This window comes from Sceloporus undulatus, chromosome 2 (assembly GCF_019175285.1).
Source record: "Sceloporus undulatus isolate JIND9_A2432 ecotype Alabama chromosome 2, SceUnd_v1.1, whole genome shotgun sequence".
NCBI lineage: Eukaryota > Metazoa > Chordata > Lepidosauria > Squamata > Phrynosomatidae > Sceloporus > Sceloporus undulatus.
Window position 1 is genome coordinate 316,801,468 of NC_056523.1, and position 17,691 is coordinate 316,819,158.

Below are 17,691 nucleotides of genomic sequence, written 5' to 3' on the forward strand. Positions count from 1 at the left end.
CATGTAATGTATGGAATGATTATATAAGTTGCTTTCTATAGTCCTAAATCCATCACTCTCAAAGGCTTTATCTCCTATCCATAACCCCCATTTTTCAAAAAGAGAAAAAGCAAGAAAACAACAATCTGAGTACAAACTGTGTGTATGTGTGTAAAATTAGGGAAAGATGCTTGCAAAATGTGTACATTAGGAAAAATAGATAAATGAACTCACAGTGAGAAAATATGCAGAAAAATGTATATAAAACTTTGTGTGGACTTTTAAAAATCACATGGTAAAACAGACATAGGAGTAAAGAGGTTGGGGTGGGAGAGAAACTGAGAAAAATCAAAATTCAAGTATTAATCTATTCCTACTTTTGTATCCTCCTTGTGGAAAAAGCAAATCCTGCCTTTGTGTGGGATTGTTGGTTTTCAGGAGCACTTTGAAATCTCATTGATGTCAACATATGAATGAACATATGAATGAAGCATGTAAAAGAAAGCTCTCCCATTGAAAGGAGCAGATATTTAAGCTTTTCAAAGTTTTAGAGAACTATGTGCAAGTATTTTCCATACCAGTTAAATGAAACCTTTCAGGGATTACATACACTTGTCCTTCTCAACTTCACATAAAATCTGCATGTACAAAACTGCGTCAATGAGACTGGTATGAGAGGAGGACATTGTTGACACAAAAATCAACGCATATCGACATGAGATACACCACAGCTTTAACATACACCACTGCTCTAGGTATCAAACCAGATATCCCTCCCCCCCCAATCATAAATTATCCCAAGGAAACCACTCTAAATAATAAATTAAATATTACTTATAAAAAGTACCCTCTTCCCTCCCTCCCTTCCCTCCCTCATCCCAAACATGATGGCAATTCACAAAGGTAGGAATTGCCAGATCTATTTTACAATAATAAAAACAGCATTGTTCCTTCTATCTACCAGCATCACTTCCTCACTCTTCATCAAGACATTTACAGCATAACAGTGAGATAACATTGGCCCGGTGGCTCTATGGCATATTCATACCAAGCTGTTATTACTAGTCTCAAGGAGAGGGAAATATTTTTTTAAAAGGGAGGAGGAGAGGGAAAGAAGGGGTATTAGGAGGAGGGATGATTGAAAAATTGAACAATGCTAAAATAGCTAGCAAAAAACCAACCTCAGATTCTGTTTGAACTAGTCAGTCACAGAATCTGCTATTATGGATGTGGCTACCTTAGAGCCATTTTGAAAACCACTCTTCCTTAACAGCATCATAAAACCACAGTTAAGGAAAGGAATAGGACATGTTGAAAATGTCTCTCTTTGTGATTTCCATTAAGATGAAAGAATGTAACACAGCTCATGAAGACTGTACATGGGAAGTCATATGCTGGCTCTTCAAACCAGTGCGAACCTATTTGTGATTTTTTTCTGTCCGACAGTAAATACTGGTCAGGTAGGTTATGTGTCCTTTCCTACTGAGGTATTAAAATGCAACTAATATGAAAAGTAGTCCTTATATTCAATAAAGCAGGCCCTCACCATAATGTAGCCTCAATGGAGTATCTCCAAGAGAACATAGAATGTTGTTTTTCATTTCCCCCTCTCATTCAGAGCTACTGCTACATGGCTACTTTAGCTATTACTAATCAGTGGGGATGTGAATACTTTGAATAGGAACAAGGTAGCCTTTAACAGTACATAAACATTATGGATAGGAATTATGTACTGAATGAATAATCACACATTTTGCATTCATTTTCTACAATCAGACACAACTTGTTTATGTATTTCTGGTAAGAGTTGTCTTTGAATTACAAGCTTGATTTGGTCAAGGAGGTTCTGCACCCATGTAAATAATCTCTGGAATGTTCTAAAACTCTGTTCAGAGATTTGGCACACAGTTAACTGGGATTTGGATCTGGCCATATGCATATGCTCTGGAGTGTAGAGGAATCACGTCACCACTTACTTCTTTCTCATCTAGAACAGTAGCTAGTATATTTAATAAGTAACATCATCAGGGCAAGAAATGGATTATGCGACAACACAAATAACCACTCAGAGAAGACTAAAAAAATACAGATCAAATTAGGATGCACAAGCTCAATGAGGCTCAGTTTGAGGGTGCAAGGCACAATTGTGAAGTACATGTAGAATGAGCTCAGTGAATTCAGTTCTTTATCAGTCCTGAAGCATATATTGAGACCAATCAAAAAGGTCAAGAATGAAGTGATGATGCATACAGGATGATGGGAAATGCCCAATAAGAAGTCAATAATAAATATAAGCAAAACTGACTGCTTCTTGCAATTCAGAAAAATAGCTATGCCTGTCATACACTTTATGAAAACTCAGTATCATGGACAGATCAAATGGTATGATTTGATTCTAAGATCTTTCATCTCAATAAAGCACAGAAAACAATGAGGACGAAACATAAGAATTCTTTGAGGAGTAGGAGATCTGTCAGATAAATTGTTCTAAATCTCAACAAATTTTGAAATTAACAGGTATTGAGAATGGATTGAAAATCATTTTCTCTCTTCTGGACAATGAGATAATAGGAGTACAATGCCTGTTGTATGTATAAATTCTGGTTCAGTGGTTTGCACATTTATAAACAATACCAGATTAAGATAGGTATTTTGTGTTGAAATCATATTGATTTCAATGGAATAGCCTAATCTGAATAACAATGGAACAGTACCCACCCCTTCATACGACAGGCATTCCATTTTACGGGAAAATGTCAGAATCTGTTTTTGAATGGGAAAGGATGAGTTTGCCTTAGAAAGGGAAAACAAAATACTATATATTTAGGTCCTGAACAGGAAGACTTGTTCTTTGGACTTTGATACTCCCTGTATAATTTTCATAGCCAATTTATAGCTGGCTGGCGGTGTGAAGGGCTTTGGGGAAGTGTCTATATCTTTCTTTCTACTCGACAGAATGTGGTGGCATCTTCCATATAACAGGCAGTGACTTTGAACTTCTACAATATTAAAGATCATCATTAGTCTGAATGCTAAATAACTTGTCATTGCTGAAGGTCCTTAATACAAGACAGGCTGAAGTGCAGTGGATGAGAACCAAACATTTCTTTAGGCTTTAGAAGTAGACATTACTTTAAATTCATGGAATGTTACATGCCTTCCATCCCAAGTCCTTTCTTGTCCACTGAGAATAAAGAAAATCCAATTGAGTGTTTTCTCCATGTTTGGTTATTATGTTAACTATCAACACTGTTTTTTTCTTGCCCATGCAAGACACTAGAACCTGGGACTTTGGTATTTATTCAAAATGCTCCACTTTGCCATAAAGCGATAGTTTGTTCAATTGTTCAATCAATAAAAAAGCAGAAATAAAACAAAGTAAGACGAAACATCTACCTCCTCAAAACAGTAAAGCGACCCAACAAAAGAAAGATGGCAATTTGTAGCTCTGTAAGAAGATTTTTTTTTGAAAAAAGAAAAAACCTAACTCACCTCCAAGACACAGTTTCTACAGAGGTCAGAAGATAACTGAGTGAGAAAGTGCTTAGAGCATGGGCAGATGGATAGGTCTTATGCACCCATGTTCCCTACATAAGAATGGGAACACTCTCAGACTAGAATGTCAGAAAGTTCTTAAGATATAGCACAGGGATGGGACTACACAGAGAATTGAAAAGGAACACTTTAAATTGATAACATTCCTGCATGGCTGATTCTTCAGCTCTTGCCCATTTGAATCCAGGTTCAGATTTACCGATAGGTACAGAACACCAGAAATCAGTCTTATGAATTTACTCAAAATTCCCAGATTTTTTTTTTTGTACTTGCCAAATTGGGAAAATAATTTTATCAGTCTTGCTTTTGTTTAAACATGAGACTGAGCTGTGCAGTATCCATACAATTGGATGCACATGAGTGCCATTGCCAACTGGTTGACAGAACCTCCCATAATAAATAAGGCTGCCTAGTTATTAGAAAATGTTGCCTTTAAATTCTAAACAAAATTGAATAAACAGCTTGGTGGGGGCAGGGGAAAAGGGACATTTCTGCAATTACGCATGCGTTTCTAATGAAGCATCTGAATTTTCTCTTCAACCTCTATAATCTCCTACCCAATATGACAGTGTATTTTTTAAGCTTGCTGGTTGTTGTTGTTTTTTTTTACTTCTGATGCTGTGCCATTTTTATTCCAAATATTTTATTCAGGAATTCACATATAATTACCTTCCTAATAAAAGGAGCTATTAGGATGTAAAGATCCTCTCTCCCTTCCATGCTCTTTTAAAATTATGACCTACTCAGGCTTGAAATCAAAGACAGTGCTGAATGTAATAACTCAGCTGAAACCTTCTCATTGGGTTTTCGCAGCCTCATAGCTGATAAATATGCAAATGTAGTTGCCTTTTGGTGATTTGCCTGCAAAAACAGGGATTAACTCTGAATGAATGCAGCAACTACAGCAATGAGAAGTGTGCACACAACGTTTTGTTCATGTCACCAGTTCTGGATGTCAATGGAAAAACACAGCAATAAAAAACCAGAATACTGGAATGGGAGTGAGAGGAAAGCAATCATTTACGTTTCTAATCCAAATCCTGATGTAAATGGTAAGAGCCAGTTTTGCTTTCCACTGTCTGATAGCAGCATGAAAACATTTTTGTGAAAAGACTTCTCCTTTCCCTCTTCTTCTCTAACATTCTGGTAGCTTGTCTGTAAACATTTGTACTGCGTGAAATGCCTCTGAATGCAGGCAAAATGTCATACTTTGTGACATGATCTTCTCATCCTATTCAAGGGACTTATTTGCTGGCACAGCAAATCTCATGATCCAGTTTCTGTTCTGTCTTTTTAGCTCACTGCTTACAACTTGGAATTGCTAGAACATGACAAACCTCAACACTTGATTTAACGTGAAGAAGCTGTCTTCCTTGGAAGCTGTGCTGCAGACTTATGAAACTGAGCAGTTTTGCATTAGGATGAAGTAGAGGCATGTCAATTGCAGACATTGTCTGTCGTGTTGCTACTGCAGGGAGCATGTTATGACACATACACACATACAGAGCAAAACATCAGTAGCACATGTGTATTACTTGCCTCTCTTCTGTTCTTTTGAACTAAATGATTATATATTAGACCTGGTGTCAGATGCATACAGACACTAGCAGCCTGCCAAAGATGCAATACTCATAAACTCCATTCAAGCATATATGTAGCTATGAGGAGATTTGCACAAGTGATTAACCTCTCTCTCAAAAATGGCTACCACTTGTTATGTGACTGATATATGTGTTTATGTGTGTGAACATTACTATATTGGCATTCATTTTTTTGTGCTGTTGAGAATACTTCCACCCCTTTGGTGCCATGTGCTGATATTTCACACTGAAATTATGAAGAAAAACAAAGAAGAGGAGTAACGTATTGCATATGATTTCACAGTGGCTTGAGATGCATGTCACAATGCTCTTGTAGGGTCTACAGCATGAAATTACAAACCTGTCTAACAAGGAAATAATGTCCTCCAAGACCTGCTTCACATATTACCATGATGGTGTCATTGTGGCTGAGAAACGGACCTACTTGGTTTCTTGTGTGAAGCAGCAACCACATGGTTTGAGCTCATTTAAACTACAGAAGAATTATATTAGATGGCTAAAACTTGTATTATATGTATCCAAAATTTTGAGCGATGTTGCTAGTATTATCAAATGTCATTTGGCTTCCTTAGAAAATCTTGTAATATTCAGCTGAAGGAAGAAACAGCAGGTTTGCTTCTAATTTTATTTTTTAAAAGGTCCAGTGGCAATTTGTGATGGATGGACAAGCTCATAATTAGCTTAGATTTTTTGAAAGCTTACTTGGTGATATCTTATCCCATCATGACTACCATAAGAATTAGCAGAAGTGATTATGCTGATGCACTGGGAGAAGTCCATCCAATCTCTCCACTTGCCCAAAGAGTACCTCTATGAATGGATGATAATAGCTGGAAGGAGAATTTGCAATTGGGGCACCAACCACAATTTAAAACTCAAGACACTCCTACCTGGACATTTATGTAGAACAGTTATTAATGCTGGAAGTGAGGTGCAATGGGATCTACTTGGTCCAGGCTGTCTGTCCTTAACAGATGCCCTGCACACATTCTCAGACTATAAATCTTTACTGTTTCTATAAATACATTCTGCTTTCCGACTCCCGCAAATTCACAAAGGTAAATTTGGGGGAATGGAGAGGCCTAGTGAAAGGAAAGGATGAGTACAGCATAAGTACAGGGACCAGAGGTGGTCCATTACATGTTCGGTGGATTTGCAGATATAATTGCAAATGGACTTCACTGATAGAGTTTGTCTTTAGAAAGTCTGAAGTGTTTGATTTTTTTTAAAAAAATATCTGGGAAGTATTATTGACAATGTATCAAAGAGAAGACACTGCATGAAGAATATGTCTTATTTTCCTCAAGGGTTCATAGGAATTTCCCCCAAGGAAGCATAATCCCACATTTTACTTTGAATTTCATTTTGGGCAACATTGGTTGTACCTCTCACATGCAAGTAAGGTAATTAAGAGCCACAAAATGTTAGCAGCAGGATAATATGTCAAACAGGCCTAAGCTATGACTCCTCTCCCCCCTGAGAGACCAGAAGAACAAAACTACCACCAAGAGGTGTGGGCTATTGTGCAGACATCTTGTTTCTTGCTTCCCAATGTTTCTCATTCATCTTTATGTCAGACTGTTGCTGGATCTGTATGAACACACAATTTTATTTTCAGACTGTAAGATCCCTCCTTAGAATGGGGTTTGATGGTGTGTTGGTTGGCTTTATAGCAGATGAGGACTTTGAGTGGTGGTATGTTTGAAACGCTGGTATGCTGCAATGTTCCTGGGTAACTCCATTCTTCTATTCCTCATTCAAAGCTTTCAGAAGGCTGAGCCTGTGATGGCATTAAGTTGCTTCATTAGGCCCTCCAAACTAGCCATTTGTTCACTCAGATCATCCTGTTCATATACCTGAGAAGAAAGGAACCAACTTTATTTATTTATTTATTGAAGCTGAAGCTGAATAGAAGATGATAGCTGGCATCCAACTCAGTATGTGTGATATCATAAACTAGACTTAAGGCTTTGTAATTGTTGCTATGCATATTAGCAATCATGGTACCCTTGCCATAAACTTAAATGTCTCTAAAATCCATGTTAAAAGCCTGGCACCCATACCATGGTGAGTGGGGCATTAAAATATGAAATATCTGGCCCTCTTATCTTGCTGCTTGTTGTACCCTGGGGCACTGGCAGGAGGGGGCTGGATGTGTCATCATTCAGTTCAGTGGACCCTTGTTATATATATCCAAGATCCTCCGTGGATGACAAGATCAGTGTATGCTCAAGTCACATTAAATATAATGACAGAGCAAAATTGTGTCCCTTATAAAAATGGAAAATCAAGGTTTGATATTTGAAATTTATACTTTGTTTAAATATATTCAAACCGTGGATGCTTGAATCCATGTATAAAAAATCCGTGTATAAAAAGGGCTGACTATACCTTGTTTGCCAGTGATACAAAACATTTTTGGCTGATACAGCAGCAAGGCTTTTCAGGTGGATTTTGGAGAGTGCCTGGGCTTGACTCAATTATTTTTACATTTGGGGCAGCAATATAATAATTTGTTTTTTTGTTTTGTTTTATTTATATACTGCTATTCCAAAGATCATAGCGGTGAATAGCAAGTAAGCTAATTTGTCCCCAACAGTCTGGGTACTCATTTTAGCGACCTCAGAAGGATGCAAACCTGAGTCGAGCTTGGGCCCTTTTGCTGGTCTTGAACTCACAACTTTGTGGTCTTGAGTGAATGGCTGCAGTACAGGCATTTAACCACTACGCCACCAGGGCTCCATTATATAGCAGGTACATTTCTGTAGTGCTTATCAGTGAACCAAGCACTCCCTAAGCAGTTTACAATGTGTAAGCTAATTGCCTCCAACAAGCTGGGTATTCATTTTAGTGGCCTATGGAAGGATGCAAGGATGAGGGGACCTTGTAGCCCCTGGGATCAAATTCACCACCTTGTGGCTTGCAGTACAGGCATTTAACCACTGCACCACCAGGGCTCCACTCCATCCCTAGCACTAAAAGTACAATACATATTATTAATTAACACTTTATCATCTGCAGTGATTGCTGGTCCCAAAATTGGGACTCAAGGCAGCTTGCAATTTAAAACAAAGTCAGTATAGGGGAAAGCATGCAAAAGTCAACATTAAAATGGAACTAAACTATGCAAAACATTAAAACAATTTAAAGCACACAACAGAAAGTAGTTCAGTAAAAACCAAGGCAGCACCCTCAGTCTAAAGCCCTTGCTTTAAAAATCTTGCAGTTTTAAAAGCTTGTAGGAATAAACTTTCCTGACCTATAGAAGAACAGCAAGCAGGAGACCATTCTAGCCTCATTTGCAACTGAGATGTTCTGAGCTCAAGGGCTTTTTATACCAGTTATTTCCAGAAAATCAGCTTTTTTCATTCCTTTCCAATGGCGAGATGCTGGGCTGCCTTATCTTGCTCTATACAGCACAGCCACCAAGGTCTGGAAAATGTTCAGAGACAAAAAAGAAAAAAGAAAAAAAAAGGACCTGACAGAATCCAGATGCTGACCTGGGATGATGCTGTGGAGCAATAGATTATGCCCACCTGCTGACTGTGCTTCATGCCCATTTCAGTTACCAATTGTTTCAGTAGCCACTGACACTGGCAAACAATGGACTCTAAACCATGGTAGCTGCATTATGGTTGTGGAGCAAAAGCTGTGATGAAAACTAAAAGAAAAGGGGAAATGGAAGGGAGAAAATCTCCAGAGCTGAATATTTCTGTAAGGATATGAAGGAGGATGAAATCCATGAGAGATAGATTGAAATCTTCCCTCATGCGGTGGCTAAAAATGCTTCCATGTGGCTATTACAAAAGTTCGCCAGATGATCCCCCTGCATTGCAGAGGTCAAGAAAAGCAGTTAGAAATAACTTGCTAATTGGAACTGATCCTTTTTTCCAGTAATGAAGGGATAACTATAATACACCGCAATTATAACTTAATAAGAGATAACTCTCTTTTGTGAGGGAACTGAAATTTTCAGTTACTTTTACAATGGACCACCCAAAATGAGGGAGGAGGAATATCACAGGGAAAGGTCATGCTAAAATAAACCAATTAGTCTTAAGGTGCTGCTAGATTCCCCCTTTTCCTCCCCCTTTTTTCTGTTAATTCTGTGACAGATTAATGCATTTTATCTGTTCAAAAACTATTTGAATTGGCTGTTGGCTTCCGTGTCAGTGGGATGATGATTTTCTTCCAGGATTTAGCCCAAATGTTAAATTATCTATCTGTAATAGCAAACCTATTTTGCAGATATGGTTCGACACCTTGGGCAACTCTTTTAAAGATGAGACTATCGTCGTACTAATATTAGTGTGATGAGGTTTGATAGGTAATGGAAAGTTGCTTTGTTTTTCTTATTTCTTCTATCTTCTTTTTGTATTTACATATATTATGCAATGTGGTGGAATAATACCCACAACAGGCCAAATATTTAGGCTAGAAGAGGAATTTACAAGATTAAAAGGGAGGAGAATATCTTTATTCAAAACCAAATAGAAAGTAAGCAGGAAGTCTTTTTAAGAGGAGGTAGGTGGGAGAAAGGAGTTACTGTTAGATGCTTGTATATTCATGTCTATGCCAATCTATATTGATCTTTTATGTGTTAAATTTTTAATCCTTAATAAAAATATTTTAACCATTCATTCAAAAACAAAGAAATAAAGATGAGATTAAAATATGGGATGGATTCTCCAACCCACCAACATGGAAGAGACTGACCACCACTTTTCTTCATGGGATTGAATATAGCATGAGGCTGATGACACAACATCATCACACTAGCATCTTCAAACTAGAACTCTCAACTTATTCTTACATTTGCAGGATCTTCTGTTTGTTTGTGACCCTCTTCTGATGCTTCTGGAGCGGTCGGTACTGAGACGGGAAGCAGAGGAGATCTTGCTTTTCCAGCTAGTCCAAGTGATGCTGTCTTAACCTGAGCCTTGGGAAGGCTGGGTGCTGAAAAAGAAATGGGCAAATTGGGACAACATTACTGAGAGAATCACATCTGGAAGAAGGCAGAAGCAACATTAGCATGCATGTAGATTTCAAAGGTCTATATCTTATTCCTGTGCTGATTGAAAAGTTATAATTTATTGCACTTTAAATATTTAGCATAGCAAATAACATCTAAAATGAAAACAGTGTAAGATTCACATAAGATCTAAGAAAATAGCTCGGTTGAATGAAAGCTACAGCTTTATGCAAATTGAAATATGCAACTACTGAACTGAAAATAATCCCACACATTTCCAAGTAAATTTGGGGCAAAATCAAGCAAGTCTTAGTCACTTCATAACATTTTGTTGATCTCAGAGGAGTAACTAGGTATGCCCCCAATCTTTTCTATTGAGATCTATTGGAATAAAAGGTCTATACTGTACCTATAGTTTGGAGTTCGGTGCCAAGCATATTAAATTTTGTAAATCTCTGCTTCCTCTCATAAAGATGAACTCCCATCAAATTGGTGATATTATATTGCTTTCAAAATGTTCTCAGGTTATGAAAATCTCTGAAGAAGTTAAATATAACTATAGGGATGCCAATGGAAATGGTGGCGCATAGATAGAACTAGCATCATTCCACTTTGAATGCAACCAATCCTGACTAATTTCAAATGCTAAGTAGTGTTCGACCATGTTAGAACCTGAAAGGGACCAGGATGGAGTACCAGGGTATACAAAGGGTCTCCAGATGGGGATAGGAAAAATTGTGCCTGAAATTCTGGAGTGCTGCGGCTAGTCAGAGTTGACCCTTTTTGGATACATGGCCCAATAGTTTCACTCAGTATTAGGTAGCTTTCTATGGTTTTTAAAAGGCAAATGATATTAGAGGTCTGTATGAGATGCAAGGGTGGTGGTGGTCTTCTACTGTATGTTCAGGGCTTTATAGGTAATAACTATGTCTTGAAGAGTTTTTGATGTTCTGCCAGGCAAGTGACTTCTACTTGCATCTTTCACTTTCAGCTTTTAGGAGAAGAAATTGTGGTTGGCACAAATCTGTGCTGGTACTGTAGTTATGTTTTTGTCAGAGGGGTAAGTAGTGGTTGCTACTTCTTTTCCTCCAAACAAAACAGGCAGTCTAAAATACCTTAAACCTACAAGGGCTTGGGTCCCCCCTCCCCACAGAATACTACCAAGCTGCCAATAGTCTTTGAAAACCATTCATTTTTTAAGGACTTTTTTTGCAGCAGGAGGAAAATTGCTAAACTTACTCATTACTTTCTTTGAGAATTAAATTAACAAAGATGTCCAAATACTAGGAGCCTGGTCTTCTGTCAATAGCTGGTCAACAGAGTAAAGGACAGCTAAGGTTCTCAAGGAAAGGATTTTCTGCTCTCTTGCAGGAGTCCAAAATCACTTGGAGGAAAATCATCACATGAAACTAGCAAAACTCAGCAAAAGGTCTCTCTGTGTGGACAAAAACTCCCAGAATCTCCTATCCAGCATGGTAAGAAAATGTTTCGAAGCTCCACAATAAAGCAATATAAATGTGTAGCTATGGTAAGCAGAACCATTTGGGCACAAAATTAGAAGGAATTTTGTGGGCAGTGAGGATGGAGTTATTCTGGTTCACAGGGTTGGACCATATCTAGAGCAGGGAAACCAAAATGGTGAAAGGTTTTGAAACCATGCCCTAGGAGGAACAGCTTAGGGAGCTGGGTATGTTTAGCCTGGGGAAGAGAAGGTTAGGAGATGACATGGCAGTCTTGTTTAAATATCGGAAAGGCTGTCATTTTGAGGATGGAGGAAGCTTGTTTTCTACTTCTTCAGGGATGAGGACATGGAGCAATGGACTCAAGTATAGGAAAAAAGATTCCACCTAAACATTAGGAAGAATTTTCTGACAGTAAGAGCTATTTGACAGTGGAATACACTGCCTTTGAGACAGGACTACTCAAGGTGGTGGACCTAGACCAATGAGCTACTGGTTACTAGTGCCAAGCAGGCTTCCCTGAGCTACTGGTTACTAGTGCCAAGCAGGCTTCCAGGAAAGAAAGTAGCAATTGTAGCCAATGGGAATAAATATGATGCCAGTCCTTGGTACACAAGGGAAAAAAATATTGGTTCCCCTCAGCAGCCTGTGAAACCCTGGAATAAGAGACTCCAAACATTTCAGCCTCACCTAGAGTAGCTCCGTTGCATCACCTGGGATTTTGTAAGTCAGTACTTATATACATTCAATTGATTCAGTTAAGATCTCAAATCCCAGAGCCTGGCCTAGAGTCTCAGGGCCTGGAATCTCAGGGTCACCTGGGAATTTGTATGTCAGTATTTATATAAATTCAGTTGATTCAGTTAAGATCTCAGATCCCATAGCCTGGCCTGGATCCTGGCCACTCTTCTCAAGTCTAAAGGTGAGAAGTGGAGGTATCTTAGGGATAGGGAGCACTTCCTTGAAGTGTGTCTCTCTGTGTGTATTTTTCCTCATTTGTGAGATATGGTGATTTTTAATTTGAATGGCATATTCTGTGCAGCCATGCTTAAGACATCCTGCTTAATGACATCACCAGGGTCTGCACCCATGACATCACAAGGGTTTTCACGAGGTCTCAGTCATAAAATGCAAAAACAAAACAAAGCATGATAGGTTTGACTTAGGGTTACCATAAGTCACAAATGACTTGAAAGCAAACAACAACAACAACAACAACAACAACAACAACAACCAGGATTATGTGTGTTTAAAGTAATGCGTGATATTGCATCTAGTTTCAAAGTCCATTCCATTGATGCAGCCAATTTGTTTCTCTATCCATAAATAATGGAACAAAAATTGAAAGAGCTGTTCCAGCAAACTCTTAGCTTGTAGTTAAGCTATTTAATGCGATACATAATTCTTTCAAAACCAAAACAGGATAGTGAGATAATAGGTTTTTTTAAAACATGCATCAAATTTCTCTTCCTTCCCCCTGTTTCTAAGAACTGGGTTTATAATTTTACATTAATTTTAATTAAATGCTAAAGTACAGTGGGTTGCTTCAGCAAAAGCTTAAGACTATTCAAAGTCAGAACGGATGCGCTCCCAAATTAGAGTGCCACGCTGCACTTTGTTAGTGATAAGTACCTTTCTGCAAGCAAGCAAGAGACAAAAAAAGAAAAAGAATAAAGGATCAGACATTTCCTGTATGCCTGGATCTCTTTGATAATCCAAGTTTAAGTGAAATGAAAAGAAGGAAAAGCTTAAAAAAAAAAAGCGGGGGGGGGGAGAGAAGTAAATGCTTCAAAAGATACAATCGCTTGGCTATCTTCACTATAATAAATGAGTTCTTTAATAACTGGTTTTGCTGAACTTCTTCCAACCTCAAAGAAGGAACATAAGATATACTCATCCCTAGGAGATAACTGTGTGCCTGTGCTTTTTAAAATAGTACAAAGTACAAAAAAAGAAGAAAAAGAAGAAACCAAGGAGAAGTATTTAACTAGGACTGCTTGAAGTTATTTTGATGCTGTGAGTTGTTCCACTGCATGATGTTCAATCAGGCTGCAGGTTCCATGGGAAAATAGTACAATTAACATGGAAATAAAAAAATCCTGATGGATCAGTTGTTTTAGTTGTATGCCTTCAAGTTGTTTCTGTTGTATGCCTTCAAGTTGTTTCTGACTTATGGCTACACTAAGGTAACCCTATCAAGGGGCTTTCTTGGTAAGATTTGTTCAGAGGAGTTTTGCCTTTGCCTTCCTTTGAGGCTGAGAGAGTGTGATGTGGCCAAGGTTATCCATAGCCAAACAGGGATTCAGACCCTGGTCTCCAGTGTCATAGTTCAGTGCCCAAACCACTACACCACGCTGGCTCTCCTAAAAGGCCTATAGCACCTGGTATTCCCATCCAAGAATTAACCAGGACCGACTCTGCTTAGCTTCCAAGACCACATTCCCACTGGTGGGTATGCTCCTGAAGGAACTGGGCAGATTCGGAGGCCCCCCTCCCAAATCTCTCTGTTAGCAAGTGCCCACTACAATTCAGGGGCATTTTAACCCGAATGCCTTCTACAAGAAATTGGGTTTAACATGAAGGCACCTGCTTTCAATCAAGCAATTGTCACGTTTGCAGTACTCATTGGGGCATTGGAAGTGTGCTTCCCCCCTCCTTTTTTTAAAAAAAGAGCCAGGCACAAAATGCGCACATTTTGTCAAATCAAATTTAAAATTTTGTGTGTCTGTGTGTGTTGTGGGCATTTGGGTCAGTGCAGGTAATGATCTGCCCTTGGCAACATTTTCAACACCAAAATGCAAGCTAATGCATCCTGTATCCCCCACTCCTTGCCACCCCAGAATGCCTCTTCCACATGTAATAACAACAACAACAACAACAACAACAACAACAATAATAATAAATTCCTCACCTCGGAAATGCCAGAAAAGGATGCAATTGCCATTCATTGTTTTTTTGCTTTTAAAAGGAGTTCAGGTCTACCCCTTAGACTAGACAGTAGCAAAAGCATGTATAATTTTGCCAATTTGCCAAATTGACAAGAGCAACAAATGTAACATTCGAATTGTAGCATTCAGTCTTGCCCTTTGCAACATTTCCCCTTTGCTGGAAGCCAGCAAATGAAAGTGAAAGGGAACAAGCAGCTAGCCATGTTCTATCCATCTATATATCTGCCTCAAGAAAAAAAAACATGCACGTATTTTGTCTAAAATAATTTTAAAAAATAAAAAAGGGGGGGGGAGTTGAAGGTGCCTGATGGGAGCTCCGTTCGTGCCGTGCCTGTGACCTGACCTGAACTGACCCCTTTCCTCCTGCTACATTCTCTTCAGAGGAGCTTTGCCATTGCCTTCCACTGAGGCTGAGAGAGAGTTACCTGTCAGTTCCAGCTGACCCATGGAATCAATTGGGAATAAAAGGGGAAATGCAGCGCAGGCATTCTGACTGTAGCATCCTCATATAACACTAATAATAATAATAATAATAATAATAATAATAATAATCCAGGAGCAAGAGGAAATGAAAGTAGCACAAGCAAGCACACAGACATGTCACCCCAAAAATAATGCACATAAACTGTCAAAAATAAAAGAGGCTCCTTCTGCTGCAGCCTGATTTCCCTACATCCCCCAGCTTGGCCCTGCAGCCCAATTTCCCTTGGCAATCCTCTTCCTCCTCCTTCCTTCTGACCCTCCCCTCCTCTGAGCTGCCCTGGCTCCTTCATCCTCCTCCTCCTGCTCCGTTATAAAATGCCTTCCATAGTTCCCTTCTCCCCATGGCTCCTTCCTCCTCCTCCTCCTCCTCCACCACTTTCTCCACTCCCTCCCACCCTCCCTCTGACAGCCCTTTGCAGCCCTCGTCACCCTGATTTCCCCTTTTGCCTCCTGTCACCCTTTCCTCCAGATTCCCCTTTTTCCTTCGTCTCTTTCCTCCTCCTCCTCCCCCTCCGATGAGGGGAGGGAATGCTCTGACCTCCCTCTGACCTTAATCCCTCCCTGAATTTGCCCCAATCATGATCGAGGGCAAGTTCATATTTCGCAGAACCCGAGTCTTTTCAGAAAAGACGGATTTTAGCTGAATCTCGATAGCCCGCGCTAAGGGGCATTTCCTTGTGCAAGCCTCGACATGGATTGTGACAGAATTGGGCCCAATATGAACTTCACGTGGAAGAATCGATTTCAAAACCGGGTTAAAAGGTAGTATGACTGGCCCCCACAATCAGATGGGATCAAGATGATATGGCTGTAGGGATTATGAACTATGGCTTAATCCCTTTTTACATGTATCCAAATTGGTGGCCATAGTGCTCACCAGTACAAGCAAATTCAACAGTTCAACAATACACTGAGTGAAGAATTGCATTCATTTTTGTCTGTCCCCCCAAAACCTCCCACCTTTCACTATTATTGGATAGAGTACTGTTTTAACCATAGTGGCTGCTGGCTTTCTTACCATTGGAGTGATATATCCATTCCACATTTTAGTCTGAACTTTAAAGATAAAGGTCAGCTATCTAGAGTGTTGGGCCCAATCCTCAAAATGTATGCAACACCTTGAACAATATCTTTAAAGTTTGGACTAATGGAAAAGATTTCCTGCCTAACATGGGAGAATTTTTTCAAATAAAAAAATGGTTTAATGGACCTCAACAGGTTGGTGAGGAGGGAACTTCAGAGAGAGCAGTGTGTGCCAACTTGAGCTCATTGGCGGTAAGGTAAGATATAAATATAACAAATACACGAATATGAGATCCCATGGAAAGTGGCTCTGTAATTGAATCCAGCATTCATTTATGGTGAAACAGGATGGGAACATTTTGCCAAATGTTATTCTGGGGAAGATTAAAATTCAATAGCTTAGGAAGTGCCCTAAAGAGAAATAAAACATTCCAGCATTTGTCAAGATATTTTCTTTAGAAAAGAAACAATTTAGTCTGAAGAAAAATTAAAAATTTACTTGCTAATTAGCTTACTTTCTGTTCACCGCTATGATCTTTGGAATAGCGATATATAAATAAAACAAATTAAAATTAATTAATTAATTAGTTTAATTAATTAAAATACTGGCACGTCCAAACATATTGCAGCTGTACATCATTTCTTGCATCTGCAGTCAAGCTCCCTGTATAAGCAATGCTGTTTCCACCAAGCTGCAGTCAAATAGGCAATCACACTTTGGAAAACACACTGCCAATACTGCATTGCTTACTTGCATCTACATGGCGTGGTGGTTGCTTGACAGACTATCATTCTGTGCAGCTGGTTACCTGCTAATCACCTGGGATGATGTTTCATCAGTGTGTCTAACGACAGGAGATGATCCCTTGATGCCTGAGAAATCTCTTCATTTTTGGAAAGAGATACCCATTAGAGCATGGAGAAGGTTTGGCAAAGGGAGAAGAAAGAACTGGCGATTTCAACCTCTGACTGGGGCAGATCTGTGGGGGGAGGCCACATAAATGGCTTCCTGGTAATCTAATGCAAGCTGTACTCTCTATTTATTTGAGTTCATTAGCTTCGCATGTACTCTTGTATGACATTTCTAAATGCAGTAAATATTATATAAGCACAATCAGCTTCCATTGGTCTCTCAACTAAATGAAACTAAACAGTGCAGCAACATCTCTAAACAGTGCAGCAGCATTCCCACTTCATTAAATTGGGGAGAAGTAACAATATGAAACTGTATGCTAATAAGAAAAGAAGAAAAAGTGGGTTTCGATGGCTGAGTCAGGATTCAAACCTTGGCTTCTAGAGTCATAAGAGATTATCACACTCAGATGGGATGGGGATGGGGATGGGATTTCTCAGGATAGGTACAGGACAATGATGTCCTGTCTCCCATGTGATAATCTCCATAATCGAATACTCAAACCACTGCACCATGCTGACTCTCTGCAGAGAACTGTAGCAACATTTAAGTGACTGAAAAACTGGCTTGACTATCTGCTGAGAGGATTTTTTTAAACTGAAAGATCTGTGTTTGTAAATGTCCTCAACAAGATTTCTGTTATGCATGTGCTTCCCCACCATACTAAATAACCATGGTGGGTACAATCCTATTGAAGATTTTTATTTTGAAAATAAAAATCCTATTTTTATTAATATAGTAGCTTCAATAATTTTAA

General features: G+C 39.0%; 1 protein-coding gene across 1 annotated transcript in view; it reads right to left on the reverse strand.

The window, feature by feature from the left end:
• Positions 1-856: 856 nt before the first annotated feature.
• The window catches only part of DCC (DCC netrin 1 receptor), a 401,229-nt gene continuing 384,394 nt past the window's right edge, over positions 857-17,691 (reverse strand). Inside the window, exons 22-23 of the mRNA XM_042447857.1 lie at positions 9,949-10,091; positions 857-6,991 (exon numbers count right to left, since the gene is read on the reverse strand). Of these exons, the coding sequence (XP_042303791.1) occupies positions 6,902-6,991; positions 9,949-10,091 (233 nt within the window). The 3' untranslated portion in view covers positions 857-6,901. The remainder of the gene's footprint in view (positions 6,992-9,948; positions 10,092-17,691) is intronic.